At 49.6% G+C, this 15,283-nt stretch overlaps 1 protein-coding gene across 11 annotated transcripts in view; it reads right to left on the reverse strand.

Annotated features, from left to right (window-relative positions):
• The window catches only part of nav3 (neuron navigator 3), an 838,834-nt gene that overhangs the window by 457,525 nt on the left and 366,026 nt on the right, over positions 1–15,283 (reverse strand). For 2 of the 11 annotated variants that reach the window (XM_038781095.1, XM_038781092.1), the window contains exon 1: positions 5,667–6,197. The exons of 5 other annotated variants lie outside the window; for them this stretch is intronic. In XM_038781095.1, coding sequence (XP_038637023.1) covers positions 5,667–5,909 — 243 coding nt within the window. In that variant the 5' untranslated portion in view covers positions 5,910–6,197. Of the gene's footprint in view, positions 1–5,666; positions 6,199–15,283 lie in introns of those variants that run through there. 4 more of the 11 variants (XM_038781103.1, XM_038781093.1, XM_038781096.1 and 1 more) reach the window with 3 other exon arrangements.

Genomic DNA, 15,283 nt, shown 5'->3' on the forward strand with positions numbered 1-15,283 from the left:
GTGCATAGCTCTCTTGCCCTGCCCTCAGGTGGCTGTAGGGTCAAAGCCCAGGAATATGTCAAGGTTGACACTCTCAGTGCTGTTAAACTGAGGTCCAGTTTGCCCAGTTCTCAGGTTTCCCCTTAAATTCTGGCAAATTTAACCTTGTTCTGCGATGTCTCTAATCATAAATAACACTTCTTATCCCTTGGTGATTCAAATGGAACAGCAGCTTACCTTTTCCATGTGTTCAACATACTTTCCATTATGGAATGTCCGCACTGAGGCATAATACTCCAGCTGTGACTGAACCAATGTCTTAGTATTTATCATTATCTCCTCATTGCTTTTACACTCTCTTTCAGTTACTGCCTTTCAAAGTAATTCACCTCATGTGAAATGCTCCTGATATAACCTCCATAGTAGAAGCATTGTGCAAATGAGAACATAAGAACAAAATAAATAGAACATAGAACATACAGTGCAGAAGGAGGCCATTCGGCCCATTGAGTCTGCACCAACCCACTTAAGCCCTCACTTACACCCTATCCCCGTAACCCAATAACCCCTCCTAACCTTTTTGGCCACTGGCAATTTATCATGGCCAATCCACCTAACCTGTACGTCTTTGGACTGTGGGAGGAAACCGGAGCACCCGGAGTAAACCCACGCAGACACGGGGAGAACGTGCAGACTCCGCACAGACAGTGACCCAGCGGGGAGTCAAACCTGGGATCCTGGCGCTGTGAAGCCACAGTGTTAGCCACTTGTGCTACTGTACTGCCCAAATAGGAGCAGGAATAGGCTATTCGGCCCCTCGGGCCCACTCTGCCATTTGATAAGATCATGGTTGATTTGACTCTGGCCTCAGCTCCGCTTTGCTGTCTAACCCCTATAACCTTTGACTCTCTTGGGTCGTCACCTCCTTTGGTAGTGTTGACTGGCAATTCAGTGTCATTTGCAAATACAAATAATTCAAAATTGGGGCTGATTTAACACTACCTGTAAGAGACAGAAAATAATTTGCACTGATATGGTGGCACAAAGAGAGATTCAATGAGCAAAAGCTCAGATAAGATGCATTAGACAAGAAGTCTGAACATCAGAAAGACATTGGACTGGAAGTCATCCCAGTGCCTTAAAGATCCTTACCCTTTCCACCACCCTTCTCCTCGGTGCTGTGTGTATAGAGAGAGTGGGAGGAATTAGAAAGGGGGAGTTGGGAAAGAGGGAGTTACATTTTCTGCTTGTTTAATTATACTGTGCATAATAAAAGGTTACTTGTGTTTTAAAGTTACTAACCTGGTGACGGAATCTTGTTGGGCTAAACCAAGGACCGTGGCTATTTTAAATAAAATATTACGGTTCTGGGTCAAATGGGGCTGGAGTTGACCGCCAGGGAGTCGGGACACATTCCAAAAGCTTTTAAAAAGTTTATTTTTCTTTTCTGTCTCTTAATCTAATCTTTCTTTCCCTCACTTTATTTATTTTTATCTCTCATGATTTTTCTTGACAGAGGGTCATCTGGACCCTCTGTCATCTGGACTCAAAATGTTAGCTCTTTCTCTCGCCCTACAGAAGCTGCCAGACCAGCTGAGATTTTCCAGCATTTTCTCTTTGGTTTCAGATTCCAGCATCTGCAGTAAATTTGCTTTTATATTTATGATTTTTCTTGAATTCACCCATTTTCCTCTTCCATCAGTCCTCTGTTTCAATCCTTATATCTCATAGGTTAAGGAGATAGACGTCCTGTCACTCACGGACGTCTCCGATGCCTCGTTGCTTCTCACTGCACCATTATCAACTGCAACTCCTAGAAAGTTACAGGAAAAAAATCTGCTTAAACTGAAGGTAATGGGGAAAAGTCTAACTATCAGAACAGGCCAGGAGATGTTCCACTCCATGGGGAACCAGAACCAGCCCATTTCTTCAAAGCTGGCAGAGACGTGGAAGCACATCAGCATCCATGGCTGGAGGTGACTGCCGGTGAGACATTGTTGAACCAGTTGTGTTTTTTTATAATCAACAATGCTTTCATGGTCATCATAGAACATGCAGTACAGAAGGAGGTCATTCGGCCCATCTAGTCTGCACTGACCCACTTAAGATCTCACTTCCACCCAAACCCCGTAACCCAATAACCCCTCCTGACCTTTTTTGGTCACTAAGGGCAATTTATCATGACCAATCCACCTAACCTGCACGTCTTTGGACTGTGGGAGGAAACCGGAGCACCCGACGGAAACCCACGCAGACATGGGGAAAACGTGCAGACTCTGCACAGACAGTGACCCAGCAGGGAATCGAACCTGGGACCCTGGCGCTCTGAAGCCACAGTGCTAATCACTTGTGCTACCGTGCTGCCTCATTAGACTTTAAATTGATATTTTCTTGGGTTTTTTTAATTCAACCATCTACCATGTTAGGATTTGAATCTGGGTCCCTGGAGAATAGCCCCAGGTTTCTGGATTTGTCCAGTGACAATACCATCGTGCCAACCTCCCCATGTATTAAATCTTATTCAAGGGTCACAGTTAGTGAACAAGCCCGATTTCAATCTTACAGTCCACTGAGATAAAAGAAGGCCTCTCATGCGGCCTCTCACTCGCCCAGGGTGCCCATCCCTCATCGATACTTTCACCTCAACCACTCCACATTCTCATCATTCTCTGATTTAAAAAGTTTCTCCTGAATTCCCCATTGGATTGATTAGCAAATATCTTATTTTGACAGTGCCTAGCTCCAGTCTCACCCATTAAGTGGGAACATTGTCGCTACGTTGGCCTGATCAACTCCCTTTATAAATTTTTGAGACCTCGATCAGGACACTCTTTGTCCGGAATAAATGAAAGCTATTTACATTTTACTGAGCAGTATAATTAGTCAGTTCTGTGACTAGATTCTTTGTTTAGGAGACTAAGGGCAGGAGACTAAGGGCGGGATTTTCCGTTTCCCGACGGCGAAATCGTAATCGACGATCGGGCGGAGAATCTCATCCGACGCCCAAATCATGGGCAGCGCCGGTTAGATGTTGGTTTTCTAGTCTCCGCCCCCTCCAAAATGGCACCATCGCGTTGTGCGCCATTGGAATGGCGTTGGCGTGTCATCGCCCGCCCCCCGTTGCTCCGTCCCAATTGGCCGAGTTCCCGATTGTGCAGTTGACGTGTGCTCTGAGCAGTCGGGAACCCAGTGTGGCGGCCGCGGAGCGTCTCCAGCGCCACCAGTCGGCTGGGAGCCGGGCTTCCGCGAGGGCTGGGGGGGGAAATGGTGGGGGTTGGCCTGGGGCTGTCTTGTGGGGCAGCATTTAGTAGGTCAGGTCCACGCACGGCCAGCGCCATGTTGTACAGCACAACCACTGCTGGTCGTCGCCATGCGCATGCACAACCACGGACCCGACCATTCTCTGGCCAATTTTGGCACGGGAGCTTTACCCGGCGCCATAGCTAGCCCCTCATCGGTCCTGGAATCAATAAGGGTTCCCCGCCGATTTTGGTGTCGTAAAATGCCACACTTCCCACGCCGGCATTGGCATTTAGCTGCAGAATCAGAGAATCCAGCCGCAAGTGTTCCCCTCAGAACTGACACATGTGCAATTCACATTACCGTTGGGACGCTATTTGATCAGAAATTTAGGAGATGCAAATGAGACAGCACTCTGCCCACGTAAATTGGAAACAATTCCCATCCCCGTTGGCGTTGCATTCACTGGAGCCAGAATTTGCGTTAAAGAACCTGACAAGCTGAAGTTGCTTTATGTTCGCTCCACTCACCACACACTCATTCCAGCCAAGAATATGTCACCGAGAAGATCTGCCCCCAGATTTGGGAGTCTGAAGTAGATCCACTTCTCCATGTCATTGTGAAGAGGGCAGTAAGACGTCTTACAACACCAGGTTAAAGTCCAACAGGTTTGTTTCAAACACGAGCTTTCGGAGCGCAGCTCCTTCCTCAGGTGAATGGTGAGGTACCTCACCATTCACCTGAGGAAGGAGCTGCGCTCCGAAAGCTCGTGTTTGAAACAAACCTGTTGGACTTTAACCTGGTGTTGTAAGACGTCTTACTGTGCTCACCCCAGTCCAACACCGGGGTGAAGAGGGACACCCTCTTTCCCAGGGTGGGCCGCAAACTCAAGCGCAGCCTCCTGAACAGCGCCTGAGAGGTGGCAGCAGAGGCAATCAGTGCTGCCAGCATCACCAGGAGGAATCAGCTCGTTATCCTGAGGGGTGGGGTAGCTGATAGCGTCAATGGTGACTCCTCTACTCTCAGCAGGGGCAATGTGCCAGGAAGGATTCCAAGGCCACGATACTGGTCTCCTTTGGTTGGGGTGAGGTCTGCTAATCCCCTTCTTTCTCTGTAGTTGGGTTGCACTTCTGAGGAGTGCCAACACCTGATGGGCCAGTGACTGATCATGGCCACCCCTATCACGTTGATGATACCGCTGGGGTACGAGGGTTTCCAGAGGGGCTGGATGGTTTGGTTTCCACAGGACCAGAGGCTCTCTGAGCATTTACAGGACACAGTGGGCAGTCAAGCATCAACGGTGTGCGTTTAAATCACATACTACATCAATGATAGTCTCAGCCAGGCCACCACAAACAGAGAGGAACACCCCGAGTGCACAGACTTGGCACCAAGTCATTCCCTGTTATTCCTTATAGCCCAAGCAGCCACCTCCCCCCCTCACCCCCGTAAGCCAGACAAGTCTTGCTCCCCTTTCTCGCTCCCCTTCAAGAGCCATGTGCCCAGGCCCCAATTGTAAATACTTGCACTAATTCATGCCCACACGACTCCCATTTGTGAGGGGTGGAGCATAATGTGTCCAATGACAGTCTCGCATGGGCTTGCCAGCGCATGGTGCGAATTTCGCTCACACAGCCAGCAAGAGGCCGGAGCGTGATGGCGGAATCGGCGTCGGGCACATCTCGCGGTTTTTGGATTACCTGGTATTCTCTGCCCAATCGGAACTCTAGTCGTTGGGAGGCGGAGAATCCAACCCCTGGTTTCAGCCTTGTGATTGTTTTTGTCAGCTTTCCATTGCCCCTATATTCTTTATAATATGGAGAACAGAACTGTTCAGAGTGCTCCAAGTATGATCGACAATGGCCTCCGAACATGTATCTTTTAATGATCTGTGTATTTGTAACTCCAAATCCCCCTGCCCCACAACCCAATTGAGGTTTACTTTCCAAGGATTATGTGATCTCGACCAAAATGTACAAACTCGCACTTTTTTATATCTATACTGAATTACACATCGGCAATACTCCTGAACAGCAATGGTGTTAAACTTTGCATTTACTACAGTTCATAAAATGATATAGGATAGAAAGAGGCCATTTGATCCATTGAGCCTGTGCTGACTCTTTGAAAGAGTGTCACCGAGTCCCTGCTCTTTCCCTGTAGCCCTGTTAACAGCCCGAAGCTGCCCAGTAAAGAAAATACACAAGTTCAGCTCTTCCAGATAGAATTATCCTCCTCCACCCATTAGCTTTCAAAATATCTTTCCAAAAAATCTGAGCCAATGAGGTCAGGGAATAGCACATGAAAACATCGAAAAAATGCAACCATGTAAAGTTCATTGTGGGACTAAAAATAAAGACACAGTTGACAGGAAATTTAGTTCAAAGTTTTCCTGAAACTGCTGCAAAGTTTGAGTTGTGTGCCAAGTTTGGGATGTAAGCACTGACCTTACTGTCTGCCTTCTCCTTCGTCCATGCCTGGAAGGTATGTCTGACCCCGCAGTCGAGGCTCGGCTTGGAGTTCAGCTGAACGGGGAACGTCGGACAGCCTGTGCCAAGATGCTCGCCTGAACCATCACAGACCCGGCGACGCCTGACCTCACCCACGTGCGGGATGCAAAGTGCGGTGTGAACAGGTTTGGGCCGTTCCGAAGGCGGCCGCAGCCTCGAGGAGACCGGGACACCAGGCATGGCTCATGGGAAGCGTACCCCCTACTACAGGCACTTTGCACCATGCACACACACCACCTTGCATCCAACAGAGCGGAAAAGCTGGAAGACTGCTGACGATACCCTGGTGACAATAGTGCGGCAGCTCTGCTCTTCAAACTTTGCCGTCCTGCTGGAGGATCCCAAGCCGAGTCCCCTCACACAGTTTTACACCCCGTGCAGAGGGGAATCACTGCGGGATTGAACATTCCTCCGGGGCACGTGAACCTGCTTAACCAACGTGACTGCCACAAAGCTGTCGGAGATGATTCAGAGAATGCATCCCCTGTTTCTCTTTCCCATCTAATCGTCACCCAGTTCTATTTGTAGTCAAACGATGCGTCAAAGAGGAGGGAGGGACAAGGAAAAAAAAATCTCTGAGCCTCAACTCCCAACTGTCAAAACAACATTGTGACCATAACACGAGCAAAAAAATACAGCTCCCTCCTTGACAACAGAAATAGCAGTCCAACTACAAAAATAAAACAGGGGTGGAAAAAAGTAAAATACTTTTTGACCAAGGAAGCAACAGCCAAAATTCTAAGCAGCTGTTGAAAAGCTCTCAGCCCAGAAACAAGCCCTGGGCTGAGATTGTTTGGCGAATTCACTGACTATTTTTCACTCCTGACAGCTTCAGCCTGTATAATGACTGCCTGGTTCAGTGCTCATCTACAATCAGGATAAAGATCTGCTGTCAGGGACAAAACGAGTTCCCGCCTAAATGGGGGAATTTAAAGCTGATTTGGCACGACTTGAATCCAAGGCATATAAAATGGTTAAAGAAAAAGAAAAGGCTTGCGTTTGTAACTGCCTTTTCCAACTATGGGGCATAGCAAAGCACCTCACAACCAATGAAGTACCCGTAACAATGTAGTCACTATTCTAATGACTGCGACAAAGAGTCACCCAGACTCGAAACATAAGCTCCCTTCTCTCTCTCTCCACAGACGCTGTCAGATCTGCTGAGATTGCCCGGTATTTTCTGCTGTTGTTGTTAATGTTGGAAATACGGCAGCCAATTTGTGCACAGCAAGATCTCACAAATGGCAATGAGAGAATGACGAGGTAATCTGTTTTTAGTGATGATGGTTGAAGGATAAATGTCGATGGGGAGGACAAAGCAGCCCACTTACAGTTTCAAGAGGAGATGTAAAAAGTTGCTGGAAAAAGAAGCAAGCCTTAGGATTGAGAGCTGCTCAGAATTCAGCAAAGGAGACCAAGGATTAATTAAGAGAGGAAAAATAGAATGAGAGTAAACTTACAAGGACCGTAAACGTTTCTGTTAGTATGTACAGAGGAAAAGATTAGTGAAGATAAATGTAGGTCCCTTACAATCTGAAATGGGAAAATTTATTATAGAGAACAAGGAAATAGCAGAGCAATTAAACAACTACTAGTTCTGTCTTCATAGAGGAAGACACAAATAACCTCCCAGAAAAGTTAGGGAACCAAGTATCTGTGAGAAGGAGGAATTGAAGGAAATTAGTATTAGTGAAAAAATAGTGATGGAGAAATTAATGAGACTGAAAGTGATAGATTCCAGGGCCTGATAATCTACATCCCAGGATACTAAAGGAGGTGGCCATGGAAATAATGGATGAGTTGGTTTACATCTTTCAAAATTCTATAAATTCTGGAACAGTCCCAGTAGACTGAAGGGTGGCAAATAGTGGAAAACGGAATTACAGACCCGTTAGCCTAACAGCAATAGTAGGAAAAATGCCCGTCTATTATAAAGGAGGTGAAAATAGGCCACTTAGAAAATATCAATGGGGTTAGACAGAGCCAATATGCATTCATGAAAGGTAAATCAGGCTACTTCCCTGAGAGAGGCAGTGTTCTGGAGAGGGTGCCAAAGTCTATGATGCATGTGTCCCTTGTTTGGGAGTGAACTTGCCAATTCCCTGCTTCTGATGTATGCACTGTGGAGTTCCAGCACCAGGTGGGCCACTGATTGAGCTTTGCCAGGCCCATCCCGTTGATGGGTCAGTTGGGGCCTGAGAGTTTCCAGTGGGGTGCCCTGGGTGGGGTCCCAAATGACCAGAGGCTCTATTGACATTTAAAGATCACAGTGAGCAGTCAGCATAGTGAGCAGCAGGGGCCTCTGACTTATACCAAATGGGTGCATTGAAAACAAATACCACAGCAATGGCGGTCTGAGTTAAGTGATCCAGATATTCAGAGGGACACCCCAAATCCACGGAGCTGTCACCAAGTCACTCCCCGCTACTCCCCTCGGCCCTGACAGCTACTTTCCAGAAAGTAGTACAATTTTTAACACTTTTTAAAACTTTGCTTACCTTCTCTCTCCCCCTCAGCAGCCATGGGGTCCAGTCCCCATTTGTAAATACCTGAGTAAATTGCGTCCGCGTGACTTCTGCCTGAGAGGGGCAGAGCATTGCAAAGGCACAGAGCGAACTAGGCCCAACATGGCAAGTACATGTATGCATGCAAAGACTGATTTTGCATGCCTCCGCCAGTATGGGGTGCAAACCTAGGGCGGAATTCTCCGACCCCCCGCTGGGTTGGAGAATCGGCGGTGGGCCGCGCGAATTGCGCCACGCCGCCCCAATGCCGGGACGCGATTCTCCGCAGCATCATTGGGGGCGGCGTGGTCAGCGCGGTGCCAGTCAGGGTATGCGGCGACCCTCCAGCCTGGATGGGCCGGGCGGCCGGCACCAAAAAAGCCGAGTGCCGCCTGCGCCGTTCTAACATCCTCTAAGCCGGCAGGACTTCGGCTTTGAAGGGTCTTGTGGTGGCCTGTCGGGCGGGGGGGGGGGGGGGGGGGGGGGGGGGAGGTTCCGACCCCGGGGGGCCTCCGTAGTGGCCTGGCCCGTGATTGGGGGCCACCGATCGGCGGGATGGCCTCTCTGTTGGGGGGCCTCCTTTTCTCTGCACAGGCTCCTGTAGCCCTGCGCCATTTGGCGTCGAGGCCGGCGTGGGGAAGAAGGCCACTACGCATGCATCGGCGTCAGCCCAACTGCGCATGCGCGGACCCCGTGGCGCCGGGTTCATGCGGGATCGACAGCTGGAGAGGCATGGGCTGCTCCAGCGCCATGCTACCCCACTGTGGCCCGGGAATCGGATCTCGGAACGGGCGTCGATGCCGGAGTAAAACACTCCCGTTTTTACGCCGGCATCGGCACTTAACCACCCGATGGGAGAATCACGCCCCTAGTTTTTGCCACCAGGGAGGGACTGGAGCATGGTGCCCAAATTGGTGCCACGCACAGACCTCGATATTGGCTGGATGCCAGATTCTCCACCTGATCATGATTCATATTTTCAGTGTCACGAGGCGGAGAATCGAGCCCCATGTTTAACAAATTTACTGGATGTTTTTTGAGGATGTAACTTGCAAAATAAATGGGAGCAGCAGTGGAAGTGGTGTATTTGGGTTTTCAGAATGTTTTTGATAACGTCCCACATAAGTGGTTAGTGTACAAAATTAAAGCGCGTGGGATTGGGGGTAATATATTGGCATGGAATGGTTAGCAGGCAGGAAACAGGGGGGGGGGAATAAATGTGTCAGTGGAAGATGGTGACATGTAGGGTACGCAGGGATCAGTGCTTGAGCCCCAGCTATTCACAACATAAATCAGTGATTTGGATCAGGGAACCAAATGTAATTTTTCCAAGTTTGCTGACAACACAAAATTTGGTGAGAATGTGGGTGGTGAGGAGGCCTCAAATTGATTTATACAAGGTGCAGCACAGTGGCACAGTGGTTAGCACTGCTGCTTCATGACACTGGATTCGAACCGAGCCCCAGGTCACTATCCATGTGGAGTTTGCATATTTTCCCCGTGTCTGCGTATGTTTCACCCCCACATCCCAAAGATGTGCAGGTTAGGTGGATTGGCCACGTTAAATTGTCCCGTAATTGGAAAAAAAATTGGGCACTTTAAATTTAATTTTTTTAAAAGTTGATTTAAACAATGATTGGGAAGATACATGGCAGATGCAGTAGAACATGGATAAGTGTGAAGTTATCCACTTTGGTAGGAGAAACAGAACAGAAGAGTATTGTTTAAATGGTGAAAAGCAAATTACTGCGGATGCTGGAATCTGAAACGAAAGGGGAAATGCTGGAAAATCTCAGCAAATCTGGTAGCATCTGTAGGGAGATTGGGGCCCAAAAAATGGTGATTGGGAAATGTTGATGTGAGGGATCTGGGTGTCCTTGTACACCAGGCACTAAGAGCAAGCATGCAGGTGTAGTTAAGAAGAAAAATGGTATATCGGCCTTCATTGCAAGAGGACAGGAGCAAGAATGTCTTACTGAAGCTATATAAGGTCTTGGTGAAACTACACCTGGAGTATTGTATGCAGTTTTGATCTCCTTATGTAAAAAAAGGATATACTTGCCATAGAGGGAGTGCAGCGAATGTTCACCAGACTGATTCCTGAGGTGGATGGCTTGTTGAATGGGCTAACAAAGCCTGTATTTAATGGAGTTTAGAAGAATGAGAGGTGATCTTGATGGTCGGCAAAGACATGATGGGCTGAAGGGCCTCACGCTGTGCTATAAAGATCTACAGCTATGACTCAATTAAATATTCTGTCTGGGCTGAACACAAGGATGTTGTTCCCTCTGGCTTGGGTAATATTGAACAAGGGGTCACAGTCTCAGGCTACGAGGTGGGCCATTTAGGATTGAGATGAGGAGAAACGTCTTCACTCTGAGGATGGTGAACCTGCGGAAGTTTCTGCCACAGAAGGCAGTGGAGGCCAAGTCATTGATTATATTTATATATGGGGCTGGTTTAGCTCACATGGGGCTGGTTTAGCTCACAAGGCTAAATCGCTGGCTTATAAAGCAGACCAAGCAGGCCAGCAGCACGGTTCAATTCCCGTACCAGCCTCCCCGGACAGGCGCCGGAATGTGGCGACTAGGGGCTTTTCACAGTAACTTCATTGAAGCCTACTCGTGACAATAAGTGATTTTCATTTCATTTCATTCAGGGCAGCATGGTAGCATGGTGGTTAGCATCAATACTTCACAGCTCCAGGGTCCCAGGTTCGATTCCCGGCTGGGTCACTGTCTGTGTGGAGTCTGCACGTCCTCCCCGTGTGTGCGTGGGTTTCCTCCGGGTGCTCCGGTTTCCTCCCACAGTCCAAAGATGTGCGGGTTAGGTGGATTGGCCATGCTAAATTGCCCATAGTGTCCTAATAGCAAGGTTAAGGGGGGGGAGTTGTTAGGTTACGGGAAAAGGGTGGATACGTGGATTTGAGTAGGGTGATCATTGCTCGGCACAACATCGAGGGCCGAAGGGCCTGTTCTGTGCTGTACTGTTCTATATTTAAGTAGGAAATAAATAGATTTCTCGACTCAAAGGTTTCAAGGGGTATGGGGAAAGAGTGGGTGTATTGCATTGAGATAGAGGATGATCCATCATCATGTTGAATGGGAGGGGCAGGCTTGAGAGGCCGAATGGTTTATTCCTGCTTCTATTTTCTACGTTTCTAGAAATATTCACTCCCTCCACCACTGACGCACAGCGTCAGCAATGTTTACCATCCACAAGGTTCACTGCAGCAAATCACCAAGGCTCCTTTGACAGCACCGTCCAAACCCACAACCTCCACAACTGAAAAAGACAAGGTCAGCAGATGCATTGGGCCACAATCACCACCACCACCATCTAACTCCCCTCTAAGCATACACAATCCTGACTTGGAAATATATCACTGTTGTTTCACTGTCACTGGGTCAAAGTCCTGAAACTCCCTCCCTGTAGTGAGGATGGAGAAGGCAAGTTAAAGTGGGGAATTAGGAATTAGATAATAGTTGACTGTAATGTTCTTGTCAGATGGCCTGATTTATATTACAAGAACACTTGTAGCTAAAGCTATAAATGATTTATTAACATTAACTGTGGGTCAAGTATATACAAAACAGATGAATAACAGTATGCACATACACAAGCAAACTTTCTCCCAGCTCCCTGGTCAGTCTGAGGTCATCTGACTCTAACATTCACTTATATAACTAATGAGACTTCTAGTGGTCAGTCGGTGAATTATAATACAACCATGGGGCGAGATTCTCCCATCGGGAGACTAAGTCCCGTCGGCGGAGTAAAAACCGGAGTGTTTCACTCCGGCGTCGGAGGCCACTCCTCGCCCCCTATTCTCCCACCCCTGGGGGGCTAGGAGTGGCGCAGCGTCGGTTACGCGCGCCTGGCCTTGGCGCAGTGTAAAAGCGGCGCCGCGTAAATGACATCACCCGCGCATGTGCAGGTTGGCCGGCGCCAACCCGCGTATGCGCAGTTGCCGTCCTCGCTGCGCCGGAGAATCGCCGCTTGCCCGTTACAAGCGGCGATTCTCCGAGTGGCCAGTCGTAAATCTCGCCGGGCCGGTTTCGGGGGGGTGGGAGAATCGCGTGCAGGTGCCGGGGCAGCGTGGCGGGACTCACCCGGCGCCCCAGCGATTCTCCCACCTGGCGTGTGGGGGGAGAATTGCGCCCATGATATTACTACAAGAAGTCTTACAACACCAAGTTAAAGTCCAACAGGTTTGTTTGAAATCACTAGCTTTCGGAGCACTGCTCCCTCCTCAGGTGAATGAAGAGGTAGGTTCCAGGAACATATATATATAGACAAAATCAAAGATGCAAGACAACTTGACTTTGTCTATATATATGTTTCTGGAACCTACCTCTTCATTCACCTGAGGAAGGAGCAGTGCTCCGAAAGCTAGTGATTTCAAACAAACATGTTGGACTTTAACCTGGTGTTGTAAAACTTCTTACTGTGCTTACCCCTGTTCAATGCAGGCATCTCCACATCATGATATTCCTATAGTTAACCAGTTGTATTTGTTGCATATTACACTATAGTTCTTGTTATAAATAAAAAGTAATTGTGTTTAAACTTACAGACCTGGTGACTATAATAATTGGACAGCTAAGGGCCAAAGACTTTACGTATTTTTCTGAGAATTATTGGTTAATTCAATTGGGTTGCATCTCCGGGTGAATTGAGGTTAGAATTGACCGCGTGCTAGCCCAGGGTGTCATTACACCATCTAACCTTATCTCATCTTTGCTTCATTCACCTTAATCAATATCCTCTGATTCTCAATTCATCCACCAATGGCAACAGTTTCTCCCGATCTATTCTGTTCAACTGCTCCATGTCCCTCATCCCTGGAAAGGTGTAGTGTGTGCTTAGTATTGATCAAAAGCGGGGGCAGCTTGGTGGCGCAGTGGACAGCACTGGGACTACAGCGCTGAGGATCGGGGTTTGAATCCCAGCCCTGGGTCACTGTCCGTGTGGAGTTTGCACATTCTCCCCATGTCTGTGTGGGTTTCACCCCCACAACCCAAAAAACGTGCAGGTTAGGTGAATTGGCCATACCAAATTGCCCCTTAATTGGAAAGAAAATAATAATTGGGTATTCTGAATTAATTTTTTTTTAAGTATTTCTCAAAATCTTCCTCCCACATCTGTGCAGCATTTTAAATGTACATATTGTTCTCATGGATCAATATTGAACTGTATAAAACTGTGATGTTTTGACTTGTTTTTGCCTCTTAGAAGGATGCAGGTGTAGGCCGCATTCCAGAGACGAGAATTTAGGATGAATCTGTCTCTGATATTTCCCACAGGTGGGATATTGCACTGGCTGCCTGATCAGAGGGGTGCAAAACATTCCAACACAGGTTTGCCTCTTCAAAACCTCCCCCGATCACTACACCGCTTCTGGCTGTGAAGTATCTCTATACCTATATTAAGTGTATTTAAAATACCTGACTTCTACACTGGCTTTATCAGCCTGCTTGTCTGACATCAGGGGCGGGATTCTCCGACCCGGCGTCAATCCCACCCCCCCCCCCCCCCACCCCCCCGGCCATGTCCCGAATTCTCCGCCACCCGAGATTCGGTCGGCGGGCCCCCCGTGGCGGTTCTCCGGCCCACGATGGGCCGAAGTCCCGCCACTGACAAGCCTCTCCCGCCAGTGTGGATTAAACCACCTCTCTTACCGGCAGGATTGGCGGTGCGGGCGGATGTCTGGGTCCTGGGGGGAGGGGGGCACGGGGCGATCTGACCCCGGGGGGTGCCCCCATGGTGGCCTGGCCCGCGATCGGGGCCCACCGCTGACGCAGCGACTGAAGCTCCGGCGCATGCGCAGACTTACGCCGGCCGGTGAAGTCTTTTCGGCCCCGGCTGGCGTGGCGCCAAAGGTCGTTCACGCCAGCCGGCGGAGCAGTAACCATTCCGGCGTGGGCCTAGCCACTCAATGTGAGGGTTTGGCCCCTAAAGGTGCAGAGACATCCGCACCTTTGGGGCGACCCGACGCCGGAGTGGTTCACGCCACTCCATCACGCCGGGACCCCCTGCCCCGCTGGGTAGGGGAGAATACCGGCCCAGATCCGGATGAAAGCTCCAAGTTGTTTGTCAAGTCAAGTTTGGACATTCCTTCATCATTGCTGGGTCAATACTCTGGAAATTTCTATCTGCCAGTAACATGGGACTGCAATTCTTCAAGGCATATCACCTTGACTGAGTAAGCAGGAAGGGGCAATAGATACTGCCTGTGCCAATTTTCTATCACACCTACTTTCCTTCATATAGTGAAAGAGTGCCTCCATCTTTAACCAGCCCTTTTGATCAGTGCCGCAGAAAAGGAGGCCATTCTGCTCATAAAGTCTGTGCTGGCTCATTCTAAGGCCAATTACTTCCACCCACTGGCTCTTACTCCATCAGCGGGATTCTGTGGGGCGGGCAACTCTGGCGCGAAGGAGTGGTGCGGCGCAAACCACTCCGGCATCGTGCCTCCCCGAAGGTGCAGAATCCTCCGCACCTTCAGGGGCTAGGCCAGCGCCATAGTGGTTTGCGCCACGCCGGCCGGCGCGGAAGGGGCTTGGCGCCACACGAACTGGCGCCGAAGGGCCTCCGCCAGCCAGCGCGAGTTGGCACATGCGCAGGAACGCCAGAGTGTGCTGGCGTCATCCCAGCGCATGCGCAGGGGGGTTTCATCGCCGCGTCGGCCATCGCGGAGGTCCTCAGCAGCCGACGTGGAGGAATAGAGTGCCCCCGCGGCACAGGCTCGCCCGCGAATTGGTGGGCCCAGATCGCGGGCCAGGCCACCGTGAGGGCACCTCCCGGAGCCAGATCCCCCCCAAGGACTCCAGAGGCCGCCCGCGCAGCCAAGTCCCACCGGTAAATACATACTCTAATTTACGCTGGCGGGTCCAGCCTAAAACGGGCGGCCACTCGGCCCATCTAGGGTCGGAGAATCGCTAGTGGCCACCGACCGGCGCAGCGTGATTCCCACCCCTGCCAAATCCCCGGTGCTGCCCCCACTCCCCATGATTCTCCGACCCAGCAGGGATCAGAGAATCCCGCCCC

The sequence above is a fragment of the Scyliorhinus canicula genome, chromosome 20 (genome assembly GCF_902713615.1).
Source record: "Scyliorhinus canicula chromosome 20, sScyCan1.1, whole genome shotgun sequence".
NCBI classification, from domain to species: domain Eukaryota; kingdom Metazoa; phylum Chordata; class Chondrichthyes; order Carcharhiniformes; family Scyliorhinidae; genus Scyliorhinus; species Scyliorhinus canicula.